General features: G+C 38.9%; 1 protein-coding gene across 5 annotated transcripts in view; it reads left to right on the forward strand.

Moving 5' to 3' along the window:
- The first annotated feature begins 2,315 nt into the window (after window positions 1–2,315).
- The window catches only part of trps1 (trichorhinophalangeal syndrome I), a 114,416-nt gene continuing 92,020 nt past the window's right edge, over window positions 2,316–24,711 (forward strand). Inside the window, exons 1-3 of one of the 5 annotated variants that reach the window (XM_084422680.1) lie at window positions 3,036–3,311; window positions 7,482–7,541; window positions 7,867–8,181. In XM_084422680.1, coding sequence (XP_084278806.1) covers window positions 8,169–8,181 — 13 coding nt within the window. In that variant the 5' untranslated portion in view covers window positions 3,036–3,311; window positions 7,482–7,541; window positions 7,867–8,168. Of the gene's footprint in view, window positions 2,614–2,882; window positions 3,006–3,035; window positions 3,312–7,481; window positions 7,542–7,866; window positions 8,182–24,711 lie in introns of those variants that run through there. The other 4 variants (XM_084422679.1, XM_084422682.1, XM_084422681.1 and 1 more) reach the window with 4 other exon arrangements.

A 24,711-nucleotide genomic window follows, 5' to 3' on the forward strand; every position in this document is an offset into this window, starting at 1 on the left:
ACAACTTGTCAACCCAATTCTCAAAATTTGGCTGTGACTCCTAATTTAAGCTCTACAGTTAAAAAGGGCAGTTGGTACTTTTCATTTTTTCATTCTTTGCACGATTATATTATTTTTTAGTTGTGTGTGTGTGTAGATAGAGATACAGACAGACAGACATACAGGTGATAGATAGATAGATAGATAGATAGATAGATAGATAGATAGATAGATAGATAGAGATAGATAGATAGATAGACAGACAGACAGACAGACAGACAGACAGACAGATAGATAGATAGATAGATAGATAGATAGATAGATAAACAGACAGACAGACAGATAGATAGATAGATAGATAAACAGACAGACAGACAGATAGCAGATAGATAGATAGATAGATAGATAGATAGATAGACAGACAGACAGACAGACAGACAGACAGACAGACAGACAGATAAACAGACAGACAGACAGATAGCAGATAGATAGATAGATAGATAGATAGATAGACAGACAGACAGATAGACAGACAGACAGACAGACAGACAGACAGACAGACAGACAGACAGACAGATAGATAGATAGACAGACAGACAGACAGACAGACAGACAGACAGACAGACAGACAGACAGACAGACAGATAGACAGATAGATAGACAGACAGACAGACAGACAGACAGACAGACAGACAGACAGATAGATAGATAGATAGATAAACAGACAGACAGACAGACAGACAGACAGATAGATAGATAGATAGATAGATAAATAGATAAATAGATAGATAGATAGATAGATAGATAGATAGATATACAGATAAACAGACAGACAGACAGATAGCAGATAGATAGACAGACAGACAGACAGACAGACAGACAGACAGATAGATAGATAGATAAATAGATAAATAGATAGATAGATAGATAGATAGATAAATAGATAGATAGATAGATAGATAAACAGACAGACAGACAGATATATAGATAGATAGATAAACAGACAGACAGACAGATAGCAGATAGATAGATAGATAGATAGATAGATAGATAGATAGATAGATAGATAAACAGACAGACAGACAGACAGACAGAAAAATACCAAGAGATTTAATATAAAGTCCCCTTGAAAATCATGAAATAATTTTCACGCTGCACTTAGCATTGTTTTTTCTTTGCTGTCAGAACAGATGTGTGAACCAGTGCTTGAGATGGCTTCAGATAATCTCAGTGTTTCTTCATCAGATCTCAGTGTTTCTCATCAGATCTCAGTGTTTCTTTATCAGATCTCAGTGTTTCTCATCAGATCTCAGTGTTTCTTTATCAGATCTCAGTGTTTCTCATCAGATCTCAGTGTTTCTTTATCAGATCTCAGTGTTTCTCATCAGATCTCAGTGTTTCTCATCAGATCTCAGTGTTTCTCATCAGATCTCAGTGTTTCTTTATCAGATCTCAGTGTTTCTCATCAGATCTCAGTGTTTCTCATCAGATCTCAGTGTTTCTTTATCAGATCTCAGTGTTTCTCATCAGATCTCAGTGTTTCTTTATCAGATCTCAGTGTTTCTCATCAGATCTCAGTGTTTCTTTATCAGATCTCAGTGTTTCTCATCAGATCTCAGTGTTTCTCATCAGATCTCAGTGTTTCTTTATCAGATCTCAGTGTTTCTTTATCAGATCTCAGTGTTTCTCATCAGATCTCAGTGTTTCATCAGATCTCAGTGTTTCTCATCAGATCTCAGTGTTTCTTTATCAGATCTCAGTGTTTCTTTATCAGATCTCAGTGTTTCTCATCAGATCTCAGTGTTTCTCATCAGATCTCAGTGTTTCTCATCAGATCTCAGTGTTTCTTTATCAGATCTCAGTGTTTCTCATCAGATCTCAGTGTTTCTTTATCAGATCTCAGTGTTTCTCATCAGATCTCAGTGTTTCTCATCAGATCTCAGTGTTTCTCATCAGATCTCAGTGTTTCTCATCAGATCTCAGAGTTTCTCATCAGATCTCAGAGTTTCTCATCAGATCTCAGTGTTTCTCATCAGATCTAAGTGTTTCTTCATCAGATCTCAGTGTTTCTTTATCAGATCTCAGTGTTTCTTTATCAGATCTCAGTGTTTCTCATCAGATCTAAGTGCTTCTTCGTCATATCTCAGTGTTTCTCATCAGATCTCAGTGTTTCTTCATCAGATCTCAGTGTTTCTTCATCAGATCTCCGTGTTTCTTCATCAGATCTCAGTGCTGCTGCTGGAGTTTTTCAGTGGTCACTGTCCCTTTAAGAGCGCGCGCTCTAGGGTGGCGCTTTCCTCCGCAAGGGCTTCTTGATATTAATAGTGTTGGTGTCTTGAAACTGACGTAATGCTTGGAGTCTGAGGTCCTGACAAGCGATAACATTTCTGATAAAGAACTGAGATCACTGCAAAAACCAACCTCCTTTCTTCCACCCCAGACTCAGGCGTTTTTACTATTAAACACAGTCTCCCAAGATTTCACGTGTACAGGAGCAATTCGCAATCTTACATCCCCATAAAAAAGAAATCATTCCCCGAGATCAACAAACAAACAACACAAAGACGCTTCATGGCTCACGCCAAAGCTCCACCATCTTTCAGACTGCAAAGACTATTGCAATTTAATCAACAGGTAAGGAGAAAGCGAATCAATGAAGAACGATGTGGTTTTAGCTGTAGTTCCTGATGAATGTTATGTAATGTTGAGAATGATGAATCAGTTGAGTGCTACTTTGTAACGAAAATAAGAGCTCGGCTCTTCGGATTTCGAATTTTGAGGCTAAATTGCAAATTGAAATCGGCGACTTGTTACATTGTATCTCCCAGTAGTTGAGAGAAAATACTACTTTTTCCTTCCCATTTCTTTTCAGCCATTCTGTGTTGCAATGCGTTTTGCGCAACATAATATCCACAATGTAGCAGTTTCTCTTGTACGTTTAAGCCGCGAGGCGCCTTTTATTTGCATTGTTTATGCGTCGCAAGAAGCTAAACGGATCCTAAGCAAAGTTATAGAAAGTTTCATTGGTGTGTAGGCTACTGTTTTTGCGTAAATGATGCTGAATGGCGCTTTCCACACAAACTTCGAAAACTTTCCGTATCTGATGATGTACGATAAGAAAACGCGTAGGCATGGCAACGCACTGAATGTTATATTTTCCACACACAAAGAAGCACAGGTTGTTTACATGACAAGTCTACGGATCGTAACGGGGGTTTTATCGCTATTTTTTGCGGTTTTATTCGAAGGCAGGTTGCGAAAAGATGTCTTTCTGTTGTTTCATTGCGTCTTTCGAGGCTATGGAGACGAGCAGCAAAAGTTTATGAATAGCGGTAACGAGTATTTCTCATTTGGATGTGTGTTTTTTTGTCAATTGATAAATGATGGAACAACTTTATATTTGTTTTGTGGAGAACTTTCACACTTAGGTGTGTGTGTGTGTGTGGGGGGGAGGCTGTAGTTCACAAAGTTTCTTGTGGCGTGATGGAGCTTATCTAAAAACTTTTCAAGGAATTTAAATAACTCTTTCTACCCTCTAAAATGAAGGCATGCATATAGAAATAGTACCTTTTGTCTTGGCATGTACAGTAATCCTTTTCTTGTTGATGTTATCCATCAACAGAAACTTTTTTTTGAGTCAGTACAGACAATAGATACACACTTAATATGTCTTCTAGTTATGTGTGTATTCATATCCTATACATTTTGTGTGATATGAGAATGTGAATAGTTTGGATGTTCCTCACTTCTGCAACTAGAGCCGGGCGATATATCACAAAAATATCATCCGATATCGATAATTAGCACGATAAATGTCACATTTGTATTTCTTTCAAGTTTAAAGGCAGATTTTTTTTTTGCTCCTAAGTGAAATTTGTAGAAACCAGACTGTTAATTGTGGTTTTAAACCACTCTTTATTGTAAGAACATGACACAAACTTCACGTTTTTAAACTTTTCCAGCCATTTTTCCTTCACGAAATCTCTCTAAATAATATGTATTTCTTAGTTTCTGCATGTGCTAACAAGTGATATTGTTTCAAGGTTTGTGTTATGTTAGTTATGTGTGCACTCGTATCCTATAATTTTTGTGTGGTTATATGATATAAATATATTGTTTGGACGTTTCTCAGTTCTGCAACTGTGGTAATGTTTCCAGTTAATTTGGTTTTACAATCACTTTCACATTAGAATGTCATTAAGTGTGTGGAAACAAAGTATTTATCTTTGAACTGATAAAATCACCCACACTTCACTTAAATGTGCCGTACCGAAGCGTAACCTGTATATCTGATTGTTATGATACGAATTCCCATGTTGGTTCCAGTAGATGAGTTGCGCTGTTTCCTGTAAACTGTGAAAGTTGCCATACTCGGGCAGTCTGGAAATGATATGCTCTCTTTTTCTGTCTTGAAATGGTTTGTCGGTAAATGTTTCTTAATGACAAAGCCCGTGCAGGCTCATCATTTAGAGAAACTCTCAACTGTACTCATAGTTTCAGACACAGTCAACAGGGAATCTCAGCTCTGTCATCATCAGGCTTCTGCAGTCACAATCACTTTATCTGGTAACACTTTACAATAAGGTCTCATTTGTTAACATTAAGTTAATGTATTAACTAACAATGAGCGATACATTTGTTAAAGCATTTATTAATGTTAGTTAATAAAAGTCCAGCTGTTCATTGTTTGTTCGTGTTAGTTCACAGCGCATTAACAAATGTTAACAAATACAATATTGTATTAGTAAATGTTGAAATTGCCATTAACTAAGAATAATAAATGCTGTGGAAGTATTGTTAATTCTTAGTTCATGATAGCCAACTAATGAAACCTTACTGTAAAGTGCTACCTTTTATCTTTACTCTTTTTGCATTTGCATGACTATTTTTTTTTTTTTTATCTCTGAGGACTTTAAAATAGTATTATTGTGCATCAAAAATATTGACCGATACGGATTTTTATTTTATTTTATAACTGATAACGACACCAAGTATTTGCATGTTTATGTGCCCAGCAACCAATATTTATGTATTGGTTTATTTCTGTTTTTGATGATTATATCAACAGCACTTTTTAAAATCTATAATTTCTGCACAAAACAAAACACACTTCGACATCAATAAATAGTGCAAAAAAAAAGTTACTAAAGTGTCTTTTTAAATAATATATTTTATCAGGTAATTCTACCAAATAAAAAAAAAGCATTCGAAACCGATTATCGGTCGATCTCTTGAGTTTTTAGTCATTTTACGTGTGTAACGGTCTAGAGATCAGAAGAAAGAAGAAATATCTCCATCTGCTTGGAATATTATTTCATTCCTTGTTCATCATGTGATACACGTAAATATGCGAAAATCCATTCAGCGGTTTACTAGATTCAGTTCTCAGTCCGCACAGAAGAATAAGATCCACATGAGTTGTCTGATAAGGCGCGTTTGAAGTGATTGAAAAGCTTGAGGTGTATTTGAAATGTAAATGACTCCACATCTGTGAGCTCTTTGGAGAGAGGCAATAGATCAGCGCTGTATAGTCAGGAACTTTACGGCTGACAAATGAATTTGGGCCTTGGTGGAGGGAGAAAGCAGCAGTGGGGGTCTTGCATTTGTTCTTCGTGGCTTCTGAGTTTGCACAACTTCTTTTTGGGCTAACTTCTTACCGCACCGAGATTTGCCACTTGTGTCCCAGATTCATGTGGCGTTGGTGCCGTTGAATAAGAAGCCTGTAGAGAAAATAAATGGTAGGGGACTTTTTTTTTTAATGACAGAGATAGAATGGCTCACGCTAGTGTTTGCACATATAGTAAGTAGTTGATGACTACAAAAGTTACATTTTTTTTTCTTGGTTGTTAGGAAATATACTCAGACCAGATTTTTGCATATACTTTTTATTCATTTGTTGCTCCCAAAAAAAAAAAGGACTGAATAAGTTTTGTTTGTGATTGTGAAACTCAGAATGATTGTGTGTTGTTATTTCAAACTTAGCGTCGTAAAGACCGGCACAGTATTTTATTCCAGGCAAGTGTTTTTGAAATGATGCTTCAACGACTTTATAGAAATTCCTTTTTGTTTTTTTGTTTTTTCGTGGTTAGAAATCTCCAAACATTGGGAGACAGGAAACTTTAGAATATTGTTTTTGTAGTCGCCTGATGAAATGCCAAGGTTTACAAAGAGACAGCTCCTGATAATTGGTGCCCTTAAAAGCTTTTATAACATATATTTGATGTAGCCTGCATATGAATAGCTCGTCTTTTTTTTTTTTTTTCCTCCGGATTTTCAAGAATAAAAGGGCCGCGGTTCACAGAGGTCGTCCCTTGTCTCGTCATATGCTTTTCATCCTGTTTTTAGCAGTGTTTTGAAGTCACTAAATGGCTCTGGATGTGTGCTATAGACTTGTTATGGTGAGTTATATTGTAAGACTTGCCGTCGTGATGGATTTTCTCACTAAACTTTCATGCAACACGAATGGATTTGATGCGAAATAACTAGTAAAGTGCGTTTTTGTGTGGGCGGTTGGTTTATGAATCTAACATTTATCTCTTGTTTTTGTCATCTGAATTAAAGTGAAATCTTGTTCTCTTTACCTTTTTTTTCCTCACACCCTGCGTGGGAATGAAACACAAGGACCTTTGACCTGTGGTGTCATAGCAACCTCTTTTATCCCGTGAAAAGATATAGATTTAGCTTCTACATATCTTTGTGAATATTATGTTTTGATGGCTATTTCTTTCACGTCACAGATGCAGCTGAAGTGTGTTTAACGACTCCCACAGATAAGACACGGTTTGGGTCTGACTCTGTCAGAGCTGTTTGACATCACTTGTTAGGCTAATTATGTGGCGTGTAATATTTTAGTGGTTAGCGTACATCTGGTAAAGTTTGCTGACTGAAAACTCTCATATTCCCAGTAGAGTAGAGTAGGTTGCACTGTGAAACGAAGAAAAATAAGTCGAAGTTCCCCTGAATCTTCATTCTTACTCATTGACAAAAATACTCATTTTTTTTGTTGAGGAATTAAAAACAACTGACATTTTTGTTGCATATGCAAGATAAAGTGATGCGTGACGACAAACCTTTTATTGGTTGGTGTGGTTTTTCAAAAGCTAGCGGTTCCCGTTAGGCTAGGCTTTTCATATGAGTTGGCTTCCCTGGACTTTTTTTTTTTTTTTAAGACTAAAGTAAAAGTATTAATTTGCTTCAAGCTTCATCCCTCAAGCCTCTGTGCTCAGCTTCATATCAAAAACTTTCTGAAAGTTTTCGAGCCAGCATTGCCCACTTCCTCTCCTCCCCATTCCGATGTGCCGAGTTTAGTTCATCCGCCGATCCTCTGGAACGCTGATGAGTCAGTTTAGCCTTTTTCTTTCTTTCTTTCTTTCCCTTCTCGCTATCACGGTGTGTGTTCTTCTACCTCGCAAACAGATCTTCATTTAGCTTTTTACGTCTTTTTTTTTTTCTTTCTCTCCATCTCTCGGTGGCTGAATGTTCTCCATCTGTGTGGTCTGGAGACTGGTGCGGTTGACTATTGCTAACCTGACACAGGTTGGACAGAATGAGTCGAAGAAAAGGTTTGTAGGGGGGGAGGGGTTACGGTGGTGGGGGAGTTTTCCTTTGAGAATGTTTGTTTTCCTGTTTCCAATTTGGTCGGCCAGAAGGCCCGTACTGTCAGAGCTCCCATTCATGAACCCTGCTGTCAGACTGCCTGAGTACATGACGCAGGATTTCTCTCAGCTCTCTCTCTCTCTGCGTGCAGTGTGGTGTCCATGTTGTCTTTTTGGTTAGATCCTTCTTTTCTAAAGTTATTTTATTCTGTGAATGCATGCTTCTTTAAAGTTGCTGTTTACCCAGAGCACTTCCTTCTCGCTGAACATGTGTGCGGTTTTGTTGTTACAGTGATCGAGAAGAACGGTGTGGTTTGGTCACCCTTCGCACCCAGGATCATCTGCACCTGTGAGGTCTTCTGAGAAAAGGAAGTACGGGACGGGCACATTTCACAAGCGACGCACGTAGAGCGAGTAAAAACAAAACAAAACTTTGTGAACACTGTGGGGAAAAAAATGGAATGATTCCCAGGCCAGAATGGATGTGGAATAAAGGATACCTCGGAGGGCTCCTCAGGGAAGGGTCTTTGGATACTCTGCCAGCTTTGATATCTGCCTCCCTGTTGGATTTGAGTGTGATAATGCTATAACCCAATGCTTAACAGAGGTATGTATACGTGCGATTGTGTGTTATGAAAATGCAGGGATTTCTGGCGGCGTGTGGCATTGTGGTTTTCCATGCAAGTCATGTAACACGCACGTAAGGACACAGTTTTTGTCTTCGGGTTTTGTGTTAGGGTGATGTAGCTTTAAAACCTTATTTATGGTAACTTTTAACCCAGTCTTCCTGTAGTTCAGAGCAGTAATCTAGACCGCTAGATAGCTCAAGCTGTTAAAGCGCTTTGATCTTCGGCAAGGCCATCATCCCCTGCTTTGGCGTTTATTACGTGGAACAGTAGAATTTACTGACTTTCTTTTCCCTGACTTTTTTTTTGTGCCTATATGTGGGTTTTCTCCAGGGTAATAAGAGGCCACACAAGCAGTATTTTCTTTTTTGTGTTGTACATTTGTGGACCAGGTGATACTGTGGTCTGGTATTCTTCTCTGCCACTGTGTTTGTGGAACGCTGGACTTGCTTTTTTTTCATCGCTCATAAATTTTTTTTTAATGCATAGAAGGATATAGAATAGATAAACAGTTTGTTTTTGTACGTGCATTTATTCTTATAAATGCTTGATTGTCCTATGTGCCACCCAAAAGCAAAAATAAATAGTTGTTTGCATTAGTTGTTTTTTTGTGTTTTAAAGTCATGATCCTCAGTTATTTTATTATATCGTAAATCGTCATAATTGCATTAAACGTTGGGAAATTTTTATTTTGTTTTTAGAAGTGGTTTGCCAGCTCGCTCTGTACCGCATGATTTTCAGTCGAGCTAATGAACGTAGAAATGCAATAATCTGAACTTCTGAAAGCGTCCGCATTCTTTGCGGTCTGGGTTGTCCTTCTTAAATGAGGTAATCTGAGAGTGTGTTATAGATGGCTGTTTTCTCCTGTGCCGAAATCTCTAATAAACGACCTGTAACGGCCAGTGATTAGGGGATCCTGTCTTTGTGAACGCTGCCACAGTGGAGGTTTCTCTCGTGTGCCCTGCCGTTTCAGCAGATTTGCGTAATGTTAAACACATGCCATCTTCTCTCCAGTCCGGATTTCAGGGGAAAACCTGCTCTCGGGGATGGTAAAATGTGCTTGATGGTTTCGGTTGGTGTTAGGCGTGGGGGTGAAGCTGAATGGCAAGATTAACCCCATGGTTCCTTAACCCAGAACTACGACACAGGCTTCTAGGTCAAGGGTCACCTGAGATCCCTCAGTGCTAATATGGGGGTCCAGGGGCCCCTGATGGGGCTTACTGGGTTGTAATGCGTTTGTTAGTCTTTTAAACTTTTTTTTTTTTTTTTTAACAAATTGTTGCCTGTCTTTCTCTGAATTTTGATGTGCTTTAGTGAAAATAGTTATTTATATTCAATTTTAATAGTGCACTTTTTATTAATTTGAATCATTGGGATGCTGATCAGCAAGGCTACATTAATATTTACTCAACAGATTCTTCTCCTTTCAAACATGACTTGATCTATTTCCACAACCCCATATGTTTATAAATGCCCAACCCCATTTTGCTAATTTAGTGTTAATTTGCTTTAAAACTTGGTGTATTTGGTTTAACCCCGTGCGTATGACCCAGACTAAACCCATAAATGCTAATTCATGGCTGTGTTATTTACTCCAGCCGATGATTCCTCACTGTGATTTACTGATATTACACATTTAGCAGTATGTGGTGTGTTTGCACTAAAGTAGCCTATATTTTCAAAATGACGACTTTTAATTGCATCTAACCATACGGTAGGCATTAGTTATGCTCATATCCTTATAGGCTCAGCTGTTATGCGCTGGACCATCTCTTTGACTCGCATGCCCGTTTTTGGGTATAAACATGGATTTATGCTGTGAGTTAAAGCTTATGCTTATTACTTGTACCTTGCTTTGTATAATTTGGTTGAGTTATGGTGGGGGAATTTGAGTGGTCTGCATAGTTCTCCAGTAGGTGCCTGTGTGATGTATGGCGTGCCAGTGTGCCGAGGGAGGCAGACGGCCAAATGTTTTCATAATGTTCATTTAAAAGTCTGATCATTCGCCTCCACCTCTTTCTCGGTTTTGCTGTGCATATAGAAATGTCTGATGCAGCAACACTTTAATCAGCCACATAATGCTCAACCTCCAGTTTGTTACTTTTGAGTAACATAATGCCACTAAGAAAAGTTTCTATTTGCAGGTAAAAGTGTAATACGCGTTCCTTCAGACGTGGAATTAGCATGTGAGCGTGAACCGGTTGTAAATGCAATGGAAATTCCACATCTATATGCATTTCAGGCCTGCTAGATAAACAGCAGAGCCTTTACGAACTGAGAGGTGACGGTCGTGAGCGCGCCTAATGAGACTCTCTAGTTCGACTCCAGTATTTGCCTGTAAGAATACAGAGAGCTGAGTTATTACAGACTTTTTGAGATGGTTGCAAAATGGCGGTAATGAGAGAGGAGCGATCCTGCCCGCGAATGGCGATGCCCGGGTCGTGTTCGCCTGCCAATTAGCCCGATATTCCTCCACTCGTGTGGCACCATCTTGCAGTAACCCCGAACCGGCACCGAACTAATCTAATTAGATCGAGAACACAAAAATGATCCCGGACCACTGGCAGAACGCACAATAAGGGAGCAATTTATTCTCGCATGGTGTTAAAAAAGGAGGGAATGGTTGAGTGCAGGCCTGTTGTTTTTAGCAGATTGTTTCCGCAAGGCCTGCTCCATATGGTGTCGGAGAGGGGAGAAAAAAGCCCTGGAGAAGGGGGTAAAGAACAAGGGGGCAGAGAAGCTGCAAAAACAAAACTTCTCCAGTCAACCCTCTCTAAATTAAAGGGTAATGCCGAGCACACCGCACACTCAGGAGTTGTTTGTTTAAAAAGCCAAACTGCATTAATCAACGTCTTCATCTTCATCGCTAACAGCATGATTAATCTGCTGATTTTTCTCCCCGCCATTCTTTTTTTTCTTTCATTCTTTCATTCTTTTTTTTTTTTAGTAATTGCCAATCCAATGAGCAGCTTTGACAGAGTGCTTCTGACCACATTGTTCACACATTGAGTGATGCCTGCACAGCGTCAGTGCACAGCAATATTATGCTTTTGGTTCAAAGCCCAGGTTCAGTTGCATAGTGTAATGCAGATCGTATTACATGTTTCTGATACAATATTGTAGCTACTTTAAACCTGCACTAACTCTCTGCAGCATTTGCGCTGCGATCTTCTCCCCTCGGACCTTCTCAGAAGCGCCCTTTTGGCCAACTTTGCCGTAGTTGAATAGCGCCTGGAGGCCATTGACAGGAGCCTCATGTATCCTGGCCGTGTCTTTGGCAAACACAAACAGTAGCCTTCTAAAGATTTCTCCATTTGTTTAGAGGAAGTCCCAGAGGCTTGTTACGCTCCCCAACCCCCTTCTCTTGTGGCTATCAGATGTTTATCCTGTACAAGGAGGGCAATTTACAAATGTAAGTGTTGTCACAACACAGGAGGAGACAAAAGGCGTCACGTCAGGCAAGGATGCACCTCGGTGTAAGAGCGCCATTATTTTGCAGATTAGGAGGGTTCAGGTGAATGTGGGACTGAGTGGCACGGCTACTGTTTGCTGTGATTTGTCTTTCTCCGTTCAGATCGGAGTTCAGGTCTCTCAGATGTCTCCGGAATGTGTACTTGATGATCAAGGATAGTTTTAGATGTCATATAATACAACTTCAAATCATACTGTTGAGAAAACGGTAAAACGGGTCTTTTTTCTTTGTACTAGTTGTGTTTGATAAAAGTCATTGCTTTTATTTGTAAGTGCTTAATGGCTGATTTCAGGCTTTAAGCAATACATTTTACACCAATGCCTAAACAGGCATGATTTGATGAAGCAAAAAGCGCTAAAAGTTATCTTTTCTAGCTAAAAAATTATTTATTTTTCAATTATTTGCTCTCTATTTCTGATCCTATGGAGTGTATATCCTAATTTGTTTTCTTGTTGGCTGTTATAGTGCTGCATCATACAGAATTTTTGCTATGAGCTTAGAGATAGTTCCCAAAAAATAAAAAATGATCAGTTACTCTGTTAATCTTTCTTCTGTGGAACATAAATTGACATTTTAATAAAGTTTTTTTTCTTGTGCGTACAGTGTAAGTCAATGGAAACAAACTGTTTGGTTGCCATCATTCTTCAAAATATCTTATTTTTTAATTTTTTTTTACAGATGTACGTTTATTAATACAAGTTTAGAATGACATGAGGGTGGTGAATAGAATTTTTTCAGTGAATTATCCCTTTAATGCTACCCATACACTACACAACTTTCAAAGTCGTCTTTTCAGACTACATAACTATCTGTTGTCACCGATGTCAGCTCTAGGCAAAACACATTTCACACTACAGGAAGTGTATTGCAAAGAGAGACTCATAGTGATTGTCAATCATGTGAAAAAGCACCGATTTGCCTCAGATTTGTTGGCGATATGCCTTAACTGACAGCGAGTGTATAATCAGGGATAAAATTGTGTAGTTAAAAAAATTACGGAAAGTTAGGATCTGTAGTTTTACCAGTAGAAAAGTTTTGCAAATAAAGAAATTTGGTCACACTTTAGTTTAGGAGTTTATTGATGCAAAAGTCATAGTTAATAAAGTTAGTTACGGTAGTTGTTAAGTTTAGGTATTGGGTGATTAAGGGATGTAGAATATGGTCATGCAGAATAAGGCATTACTATGTGCTTTATAAGTACTAATAAACAGCCAAAATCCTAGTAATATGCATGCAAATAAGCAACTAGTTAATAGTGAGGATTGAAGAATGTATATTATTGTATATGTATATTACTGTTTGCGAAGAATGTGTTATAGAACATGTACACTTACATGAGATGAATACTGTTCACTTATTTAGGTAACCTTCCCATTATTGCATGCTTTAGCTCGTAGACAGACCTTAAAAAGAAGTCTATGGTTAATGGGCGCAAAAAAGTAATCACGAAATTTTTCGAATATCTTTCAGGCTTAGCAAACCAGACACTAATAACTGTCTGTGGTCAGACTTCGGCCTCTGATAGGCATCAGGCTGGAGGACATGAAGGCAGGAGTGGGTTTACTCTGTTAAACACAACACTAGTGAGTCCTGCGAGCTCCCTCTCCCCGTCTCCCAGACTGAACTCTGCTGGCTGTACTTCGTCTATGTCAGGGGAAGATATAGAATTAGTAGCTTACCAGGCAACCCTCCCCTCCCCATCACTACCCACACCATCCCATAACTCTTCTGGCAGGCCCAGGGAGCTGGTTCCTCATCTGTGGAGGCCGCCAGTCTCAACACCTATTATGGTCAATGGGCCTGGGTCCCTGTCAGGGCCTGCTGCCTTTTTGATTCACCACTCGCCTCGGATTCTTCCCCAGGTCGCCGTCTTTTTTCACCATGTCTTCGACTTCCAGATAGGAGATAAAATATCCATAAACAGCACTTGAAAGAGAATGTAAATGTTTATAGGCTTCCTGCAAGACTTATCTGATATTGTTCTTATTTATATGTCGGGGTCGGTTGACTTGGAGGCGGTCATGACGGCCGAACCGGAGCCAAGCAGCTTTTAGTGCTCCTTCGGCTCGTCCCTGCCAATTGCAGAGATTTAGGCGGACAGTTGGATGGTGGAGGACCGAGCCAGTGACACCAGGCTGGAAAGTATGCGGTAACAATACAAGTATGATTCGCTTCAGCACCTCCCACTACCTAAGCTTCACTCCAATGTAGGGCATTATTTGGGCAATCATTTCTCATCCTGTAGTAGTATAATGAAGAAGCAGTGTTTCTCAGCCACTTCTTCAATGAGACAGCTGGGTCTTTCTCATCTGTTTGGTGCAGTTTTCAATGCATAGCTGAGTTTTTTTGGGCCCAGTTTTCTAATTGTAATACAATTTCAGATCTATTTCAAATGATATTCTCTCTACATCATGTGACTGCTCTAGATTTGTCAACAAACCTGACACCGTACGTTACCTCTTTTCTGGCATTAGACGGAACACCAAGGCACTCAGATTTCCCATGCAGCATTGCTATGCCATAAATCTGCGTGCTTCGACCTGCATGCTATAGCTAACTGGGGCGCTGACTCTTTAGGAAGCTGTTGAGTGGAGAGCCCGGCGCTTGTGTAGGCGTCAGGGATTGGATTTGTCAATTGTGCTGATACGTTGAGGTCGATCCGAGCCCCAAGCGCTTCACTCAAGGTAGAGAGTTATTGTAAAGAGGCTAAAATGTAAAAGCTGTCTAGCAAACAGTCATACTCTTACACGCATTCACATGCACTTGCACGTACAGGCTTTACAGTCATTATATTTAGATGAAAAGTGTAATATTTGCTCTTATACAGTTACACAATTGCAACGAGACCAATTATGGCACTCTAGCGCAGTGGAAACCACACACATGCACGCACAGACACTATTACCTGACCTTTTCTCTGACAAAGACATTGTTAAAGAGAGAGAAAGCTAAAACATTTTACTGTCTCAAACATTGCCCACAGCTCATGTCTGAGGCAGGGGTTATAAGAGTTTGCATGATTTCTGCAGAAATTAATTTGTCATGGTTCTCAATACCAATTTTGAGACCACAGTAATATATGCAATGGAACACACCAGGGTTCTAAATGACTAAGGACTCTTGGGGGGTCCCCTAAAATCTAATTATTAAATTATTAATAATTCTGAAAACTATCTTGCTACACTATATACTGTAGGCAAAATTATATGGACCAATGTTGAAGGTGGGATAATGGTCTTGGGATGTTTTCCATGGTTTGGGCTAGGCCCAGTATTGTAGTGGTGTCTGGAGAAGTGGCTATAATCTAACAGGTAACCCTCTAGCTCTGGAGCAACAAAGTTACAAGTTCTTTTTCCTCTTTTTCTCTCCATGATGCAGGATGACAGGATTTATATCTCACAATTGTGAGTTTACATCTCAGAATTGCGAGATATAAAGTCAGAATTGCGAGATATAAAGTCGCAAATGCGTGTTATAAAGTCAGAATTCTGACTTTTTTTTCTCGCAATTGCGACTTTAGGCTATATCACGCAATTCTGACTTTATAACATAATTGCGAGTTTATATCTCGCAATTCTGACATCTTTTCTCTGAATTGTGAGATATAAACTAACAATTGTGATATATAAAGTCAGACGGATACACATACAGCTAGCAAGAAACGTTGACAAACGTACTCTTCTAATCATTACACTGGGTATCTAGTTAATGCAACTTTTGATATATGAACTTGAACTCCTAATATTTACTATAAGCAATTATGAAGATATAAACATAATCGAAGCACTTACAGGATTTTGATTCAGGATTTCACTCTTTGTGAGGTTTCGTTTTGCCGCGTTCAGCTACAGTGCGTGCCTGCGGGAGCACCACAACAACAATCTGTGACGCTGGCTAATAGCTGCCCTGATTGCTGCCTCGCGATAGGAAATAAATAAATTACTGTTATAAATATAAAACGTCACTAAAGACCTATAATTTTCACAATAATTTTTAATGTTAAAATATATTTGTATGGGACCCCCCAAAATCCCAAAATAAATTCTTATGGGGGGTCCCTAATGACTTATGGAGGGTCCGGGACCCCCCTCATTTCGAACCCTGGAACACGCCAATTTAAAAGTTAAATGTCAATGTAAATATTAACAAATGAATTCAGTAGCACATAGCCTTCAAGTATTGTCATGCTTTGCTTTAAAAAAAAAAACTATAATTAATTTTGTTAGCCTAATTTTGTGTGCAGATCCTAATTGTGTCATTCAGAATGACCGGAGCGATATTTGAGATGCTACATTGAAATTTTGCCAATGATATAGTCATGACACATCTAGGAATTTATTTGGTAAATGTGTTTCCATCGTGGTTTAAGTGCATGTGTTTTTATCAAATAATTTGTTTTTATATCCACCTTAAGTGAGCATTTATGCTTTTTTTTATGCACAGTTCTTCAGATCTTGGCATTTCTGTTTTTATGCAGTTTCTCAAACTTTTCCCAAAAATATGTGGATAGAAACTCGGCTACCAAATTGTGTATTTTGTACAAACAATACTGAAATACTGTTATATTGTTTTTAACGTTAGCATTGACTTTTTCTGTATGGTTTTATTTAGTGCTGACTATTATAGTCACTACTTTCGACATCCCTATCTCCCAGTATTGCATCTATCTTTGACATCACAGGTGATCAAGCGCTCAAATCCTGCAGGAGTTTTTCCCGTCTTGAGGAGGCCATGTTCACCCAGCCTAATGATATGCGGCCTACTTCTCATGGTAAAAAGGCAGTGTGACAGACAGTTTGTGTTATAGATAGCGGTGACTTCAGACCTCTGCATGTCTAAGGTATCATCTCCGTCCTCAGTTTACTTCAGCCGTCTTGTTTGGGATGCCCTTTCTGCTAATAGTATGAATAGCTTGAGACCCAGTCGAGAGCAAATGAGGTGGCGTGTTTCTCTGCCGTCAGGTCATGCTCCTGCTTTCGATTTCTTTTCACGAGAAGATACGGTACTTTTTCCAGTTACAAGTAAATCTTCGTGCACTGCAGCACAGAAACGAGTTGAGCTTCAGTAAGTACTGAATGAGGCAGAGTTCCCATGATGAGAGCGACAGGCAGGTAAGTCTTTGCATAAGGATCACAGATGGTATCAGAGGGTGTGGTTGTTTCTATCAAACAGCTCTGATGACTAATCGGTCCCAAGGCTATATGGCATTTGAAAGGAGAATCATTGTACTAAGTAAATAGAGGAATCTTGTACAACCAGTGGGGTTGAACTGCTAATCTTTAAAATAGAAAATACTCTACGTACAACACAAATGTCTTGATGCTTGGTGGTTGTTGGTGCTTTTTTAGTCTTCTTGGCAGTGGTGAAAGAGCCATGTTTACTTAGGCAGTGCAAAGTGTCCTAGGTAACTTGGTTTGTGTACAAGGGTGGAGATACCAACAAGTAGCAACTGACAAAGAATATTGTGTGTGTGTGAAGGTTTATCTGAACTGTTTGTGAACTACACGTGTTCAAAGGACCTGCCTGTACTTAGCGTCAGCAGCTTTTCCACTGATGAATCTCAAGGTTAAAGCCCTTATTGGTATGTTAAGCGAGTCTGTCCACACATGATTGTGTGCAAATATTTAGTCAGAGATGCCAGGTGACTTACCTGACTTTCTCAAAAAGCACTTAACTGTGGCTAATCACATCTGATCACGTTTGGAGTCTCTCCAGAGAGGCAGCAGAGAGACTCAATTACAGCAGGCCTCGCTGTCACCAGGATCTGCCTCTGGTTGTGGTTCTCTGGGCAATGTGATGAAGATAATGGCTTGCTGTTTTTTTTTCCTACAGTGGCTTGAAAAGATTTCCTCAGCAAGTGACATTTTGTAAACGATGCTGCAGAAACGACCTTTGGCCTTTCGCGTTCAGCCAAACCAAGTGTCGACTTCCTAAAGGGATGTTCCAGGTTCCGTACAAGTGTGTGTTTGTGAGATAATGTTGATTATCACAGATAATTATTATTAAGTATTACAGTAATGGAACTATACATGTTTTGTAATAAAATAAAATAAAAATGTACACAAATGCAGTTAAAAATCTTAGTTTAGGGATGCACTGACATGAGAATTTTGGCCGATACCGATAACCGATATATTGGCCGATACATTTTTCATATAGATTCCAAAAACAAAGGTCTCACCATTAAAACCATGTCCCAAGCACTTCAACATAAATCAAACAAAATAGTACAGTAGCATAGAGTGAATCAGTGTAAGTTTTAACATTAATTTTACACTCCAATGGCCAACTTTCCTTACCAAAAAAAACAGAAAGCTAAGACACTTTCCTTACTGAAGTGTCTCAGATAATCCATTATTTATCAGCTTTAAGATATCGGCCAAATCTTCTTATTGGACCGTTAATGATAACGTTAAAAACGAACATATATCGTCCGATGCCGATATATTGTGCGTCCCTAGTTTATTTGTGATGTAAAATTGTCATTTTGCAATGGTGTCTTTTGCATGCAGTTGAGTGATTTTTACATGGTCACGATGTAAGTACAAATAATGAATTATTACTGAATTATACGGTTGTTTGTGAACTGTCTCATGCTTTAAGTTTGTGGCGTATTTTTAAACTGAAGGACAAATCGGAAATATTTTCTGTGCTAATCGACATTATGCCACAAATGCTGTTGATGGAACTTGACTTGAACTTGGAACATTCCTTTAACTGTGACTTGAACGAAGACCCCGTGACTTGCTTTTGAAGTTTATTTTTAGACTCGCACGCAAGATATTACTGTTAGATTTACATGTGATAAAACACCTCTGCTCTCAGTCTTGTTTATTTATTTACTCAGAGTTCCCCAGTCTCAATGGAAAGTCTGGTAGTCGGTTTAAAATGGCTAGAGCCCTTTAATGAGTTTGTGAGTGTTGCTTTAGAGAAGCCTGAGGTATGTCGCAACGTTTTGTGCTTTTAACTCAGAGGGGAAATGCATCTCAAGCTGTGGTTTACTGTTGGTTTCACACTGTAGCTGCAACGGCTTGCTTTGAATAGTAAAAAAAAAAAAAAATATCATTGCAGCACAGGAGTCGTCTCAACTTTATTTAAAAACTTTCTACCTGTGTTCAGTTTTCTTTTTGTCAAACTCTCGTTCAATCATCTTCTCAGCTCGTCTGAAATCTCTGGTTGTCTTATCTCGAGAATGACTCCATGTTTGGTGGGCTGCAATCAGACGTTTCCTCCTGGGTAGGACATCGGGGAGATGTCAGCTCGTAAAAACCTCATAACCATTTCAATCATCAAGGTGCAGAGAAGGAAATTAAAGCTATTGTTCCGCCTGCAGGGCCGTTTTAACTGTCTCCGAGTCCTTCGTGGGAAAGTTAAAAACATCACAGAGCGGGAGGTGTTCTGCTACTCCATAAACGGAGGAGTGTGAAAAGAGGAGAGCGGCCCAGAGCAGGGGGAGAACAGAGGGACCCGAGCAGAAGTGATTTCTCATCAGTGCCTCTGGGTAGCACATTGGGCAACGAACAATTACGTCTAACTTTTCCTGTTGCTTAATAAATATATTTTTAGATGGGTGCCACAGCACTGCTTGATGTTTCACACATGTGGTGTGTCTTGCTTTCTCAAATACAGAACTATGCAAAGCATAGTTTGGCAATTAATTAGTTGTGCTGTTTATGTAATGACTTACATTTTGCCTTTTGACTTGAATTGACATCTCACTTTTTAATTCCTACATGGCTCTAGGCGGCGCCTAAAAATTTAGGCTACCTAAAGTATTATTTTGCAAGTGATATTTTTGCTGTGAATTGTTATGATTTTTAAAAAAAAAGTCACATCACATCTTTTTTTTTTGGGTTGACGTGTTAAAATGAGACTATGCACATCAAAATTTCAGTGAAAAACAACAAAACCGTTTCACTCAATGAGATGAAGGATTAGCTTTCCATATCAGAAAACCTTTTTTATTTCAGTCCTCATCTCTGAGAGTGAGAGAGATAGAAGGTGATGGACAATGAATGATCACCCGAGTAAAAGTGCAGACAGGCATTGTATGTCGTGCACACAGCGTGGAGCTAAAAATATCCATAATTCTTGCTTTAATCGATACTAATATGCATTCTTATTCTTAGAATCTTTATTCTGTGCTGTTTTCTGTTGACCATTACATTATAATGAGAACATTATTTGTAGCGCAAATTGCACTTTTCATTTGTGCACTTTATTCCATAAAAGACATTTTTTCGTCTTTGTAATCTTTAATCAAAATTCCATAACTTGCTCTTCCTCTGAAATGAATTTCTTTTTCCGCTGATGTCTCAAATAGTTATTTAAGCAGTGTTGTAGCATGCATTTGATCTGGGTCCTTTCTGGTTTATAATGCCAACTGTTCAATTCCTAAATAAGTCCAGCCCTACGTCCCCCCGTTGATTGTCCTGTTTCACATCAAGGAAGTAAATTGTTGCAAGTGGCAATTCACGTAAACTTTAAAAAAAGCAGCTATTTCTCAGGTCCTTTATGTTCCATGAGGTCTTTCTTCCCATCTGTCTCTCCTTCCTTTCTCTCTCTCTCTCTTTTCACACACACACGCGCACGCTCTCACACACGGTGGCGTTGGCGGAAGCCTGTTATCTGCAGTTCTCTCTAGAGCGCGTGATCCCTGGCCCTCTCTGGCAGCTCGGGGCCTGTGATCACAGGAAGCTTAAGGGAAGCAGTTGTTCTCTGTTGTCTCCGGTTCTAGCGTGCGCTGATTGAGTGCACAGGGGCCAGGTCATTCAGACAGGGGCCCGCTCCTCCCCTCCCCCTACACACTGCCTGACTGGAAGCCCGATTCGGGAGAGGTTTGGGAAAGGCTTGGTTTAACTTCTTTTTCTGGTGTAATGACACTCTGGCCAGAAGGTTCTGGGTTTGGCAAATTAAGCAGGTGGTTGTGAACAAGGTGATTGTGTGCTGTATGCTCACGTGCAAGTTTGAAAATTGTAAGAGTCTCACTCCATCAAGTTATATTTTTGGCCTTTTTATGGCATTATTGGATAGGACAGTGTAGAGATCAGACAAGAGGTCAACCGATATTGCTGATATGATATATACACAAACACAATGTTTTGTCATGAAACTCTAGATGGCGCTGTCCTTAACTCAATCTGCTTGCAATCACATTGTACAATTGTACGGCAAATGAGCTTGTTCAGTGTCTGTACAGAAGTTTGCAGCACACTTTCAGAAACCCTCCACCTTCCCCAGCTCCACCTGTATAGATCTGCTACTGGTAATTAATGTATGCTATATTGTACAGCAGTAGCATGTCTGACTCGCTCACAGTGTGTCGTGGACGTATTGGCAGTAGCAAGATCTGTACTAGTATTGTCATATCAATTACCATGCCAAAAACTCTTGAGTTGTCATTGCAGAAATATACTGTATATTCACTTAATTGTAAAATGCTTTTTAAGGGTTAGTAATGGTTAACTTTATTATAAACTTCATCACTATTTTCATTTGAATGAAACATTTTCCAAAAGTAGTTCTGAAGTTTATTAAAAAGTTAACAATAATTGACTAACACGACTAACACCAGTGGATGAATCACTACAGACAGTATTATTATTTATATTCCCATTTGAAGTGAATGCTGTGAGGGAGAGAGACAGTCTTTTTAAATGCAATGTTTGCATGCCATTATGTATATATTCCTGTTCCCACACATGAATGTTATATTGTTTTGACATTTCAGATCTATAATTTATTGTGCTGTAATGTTCAAAAGTTGATAAGGGTTGATAAGTTTTTGAAAGAAAACACTCTTATGCTCACCGATGATGCAGTGATTTAATCAAAAATACAGTAACAGTTATATATTTTAAATGGTTTTGATCAAATATATTTTACAACTGTAATTTATTCCTGTGATCATTTTCAGCATCATTACGCCAGTCTTCAGTGTCACATGATCCTTCAGGAATCGTTATAATATGATGATTTGATGCTCAAGAAACATTTCTGATTATTAATGTTGTCAACCAAGAGATTCTTTAACAGAAAGAACAGCATTTGTTTGAAATAGAAATCTTTTGTAACATTATTTACTGTCACTTTTGATCAAGTTAATATGTCCTTGCTGAAGTTTCTTTCAGAAAAAAAAAATAAATTCTTACTGATCCCAAACTTTTGAACGTTAGTGAAACGACATGATAAAGAGTTCAGCAAATATTCAGCATTTGATTTCAAAAGCAACTACTGGTAAATCGTTAAAATAGCAGCTTCCTCTATATTCAGATGTTATGATGACACACTGGAATGCCTGTCAAGCATGTTGCGGTCGAGTGCAACAGGTTTACATGTTCTGCAGTTCGACTTCAGCTCAGTTGATTAAGAGAAGTGGAGGGAGGTGGGTTAAAACTTGCCAGCACTGCCAAAGGCAACAGTTTTTGGTGGTGCGTCTTTGATGTGAATGAGTTCTCATGAATAAACATGAAGGGGGGGTTGTGTTGGTTGTATTGTGTACCGTTGACATGCCACGTAAAAAAAGGGAAAAAAAGTCACAGAGAGGCAGTTAGTCACGGGCCCTTCTTATTGAGCACGTCACCCTTTCACAAGCTGCCTCATGGAAGGAAAACAGGGGGTGAAGAGAATTATGGGAAAAGCTCTTTATGTCTGACATGCCAACCCCTCCTCTCTCTTTACTCCACAAACACACTCTCTCTCTCTGTCTCTGACGTTTCTCTGTCACTCTTGTACTTTTCTCTCTCTTGTATACTGAAACGTCACATTGCTTAAAGGGACGGTTCGGAGTCATTTCGACCTAGGGTCCTTTGCACCATGACCTCGAGCCAAACAAGGTCCCTTTTTTCCCTTGGTCGAACATTATTAAAGTTAGAGCTTATTTAGAGATATCAGCCGAATGGCTTAGAGCAGGCGCTAATGGATCCAAGGTTGTATCTCGTAAATTACCCCACTAATAATGCCCGGAATGGTACCAAACTTCTACAGTAGTACAAATAGGTTCTGTACTCATAAAACGAGGCATTGGAAAGTTTGTAAGTACAACAGGAGTTTAGTTTAATAACACTTGCCTGATGGCTAATGCTACCGCTAACCCAGACATCGAGGTCACTTCAGTGATTTGGGAAAAGCCGTAAAAGTCCTGGAAGAAAGTGATATTTGATATTAAGGCAAGTGTTATTTGACTAAACTCCTGATGTACTTACAAACTTTCCAATGCCTTGTTTTATGAGTACAGAACCTATTTGTACTACTGTAGAAGTTTGGTACCATTCCGGGCATTATTAGTGGGGTAATTTACGAGATACAACCTTGGATCCATTAGCGCCTGCAGCCATTCGGCTGATATCTCTAAATAAGCTTTAATAATGTTCAACCAAGGGAAAAAAGGGACCTTGTTTGGCTCAAGGTCATGGTGCGAAAGACCCTAGGTTGAAATTACTCCGAACCATCCCTTTAAAGGTGAGGTTGTGTGTTTCCAGGCTGGATGACTTTAATACAAACACTGTGGAATGAAATCATCCTTCAAAAATCAAATCTTGTGTTTAATGCATAGCAGTAATTTAAGTGTGAAGATAAAGATGTACAGCAAAAAATTTGTGAAAGTTGATGGTCTAATTTTCTACCTGAAATGCATATTTCATATACACTACCGTTCAAAACTTTTCTTAAAAAAAAAAGAAAGAAAGTAATTTATACTTTTATTCAGCAAGGAAGCATAAAATGTATCAAAAGTGACAGTATTTTTTTTAAAATGCTGTTCTTTTGAATGTTATATTCATCAAATAATCTTGGGAAAAAAATTGTATCACCAGTTTCATCATATTATAATGATTTCTGAAGGATCATGTGACACTGAAGACTGGATTAACAATGCTGAAAATTCAGCTTTGATCACATGATATAACCACAGTTTACTATATATATTATTCACATAGAAAACAGATATTTCAAATTATAATATTAGTTCATAATGTTGTTTTTACTTTATTTTTGATACATTTTCCTTCCCTTGTAACTCAGGAATAAAAAAAAACCTGGCTATCTCCATGGAGTTTTAATGAGGAACACCATAGTCCTCTTTGCTATTATCCCCCCCCCCCCCCCCCCCCTTTTTTCCCTTTGCATGCTGATATTTCAAAGTCAGTGGAATATTGGGTGTAGCGTAGATCGGCGTTCCCGGACATCTGTATGGAGACAGATTTTGGCAGTACACGCCTCCTTCAAAGGCCTTAGTGTTGCAGTGGCAGTATTCGTTTTTTATCTTCCTTCTCTCGCACTTTGAGGACGAGAGGAGATTAGTATGCCATTCCACACACGCACACACGCACACACACACACACACACACCCTCTGAAGAAAGCCCTGTGTTCTGGCAGGCCTGTTGATTTATTTCAGTCTCTAAAGATGTCTCCTCACTTCTTGTTTACATTAAAGGTTGAATCTCTTGTGAGACGCTGCCTACGTTCTGCACTCTCTCGTTTGATATTCAACTCTTCCATGTAGAATCTGTGTCCTGATTTTTGCAATCTGTTGACGACTAGATGCTGCTTACGAGAAACTGAAAAGATGAGATCACTGAAAAGAGATTGTGGTTGCCTTGGTAATAACCTTCTGTGTTTGTGTATCATTTGTTGTTTCGCCACTGGACAGCAGCATTAGTAATATTAGACTTAAAGTTAACGGTGTGAATGCGGCGTACGGGGCCAAAAACTGAAATGTGTGTTATTATGCAAGACATTTATTATAGGAAATGCATCATTGTTTCATTGTGTTAAAGACACATGGATAGTTTTAGTCCCATTTGTGTGAGGACTGATGGCATGTATGTGCTAGTGTGCTCCTAAAAGTTGACAAAATAGCCGTTTGCAGATATGAATTTAAAATCTACTTACTTTTTTCTTCAAACTATCCAATAAGTATTGTTGAGATCGTGCACTACACAGATTTTTGTCCGATCAGATACTTTCCTCTGATACACCTCCAGTCGACTAGCTACAAATCATGGTTCATGACTGTAACATAACAAAAGGGAATAGGGA

This window comes from Rutilus rutilus, assembly GCF_951802725.1.
Source record: "Rutilus rutilus genome assembly, chromosome: 11".
In the NCBI taxonomy this organism is placed as follows: Eukaryota; Metazoa; Chordata; class Actinopteri; order Cypriniformes; family Leuciscidae; genus Rutilus; species Rutilus rutilus.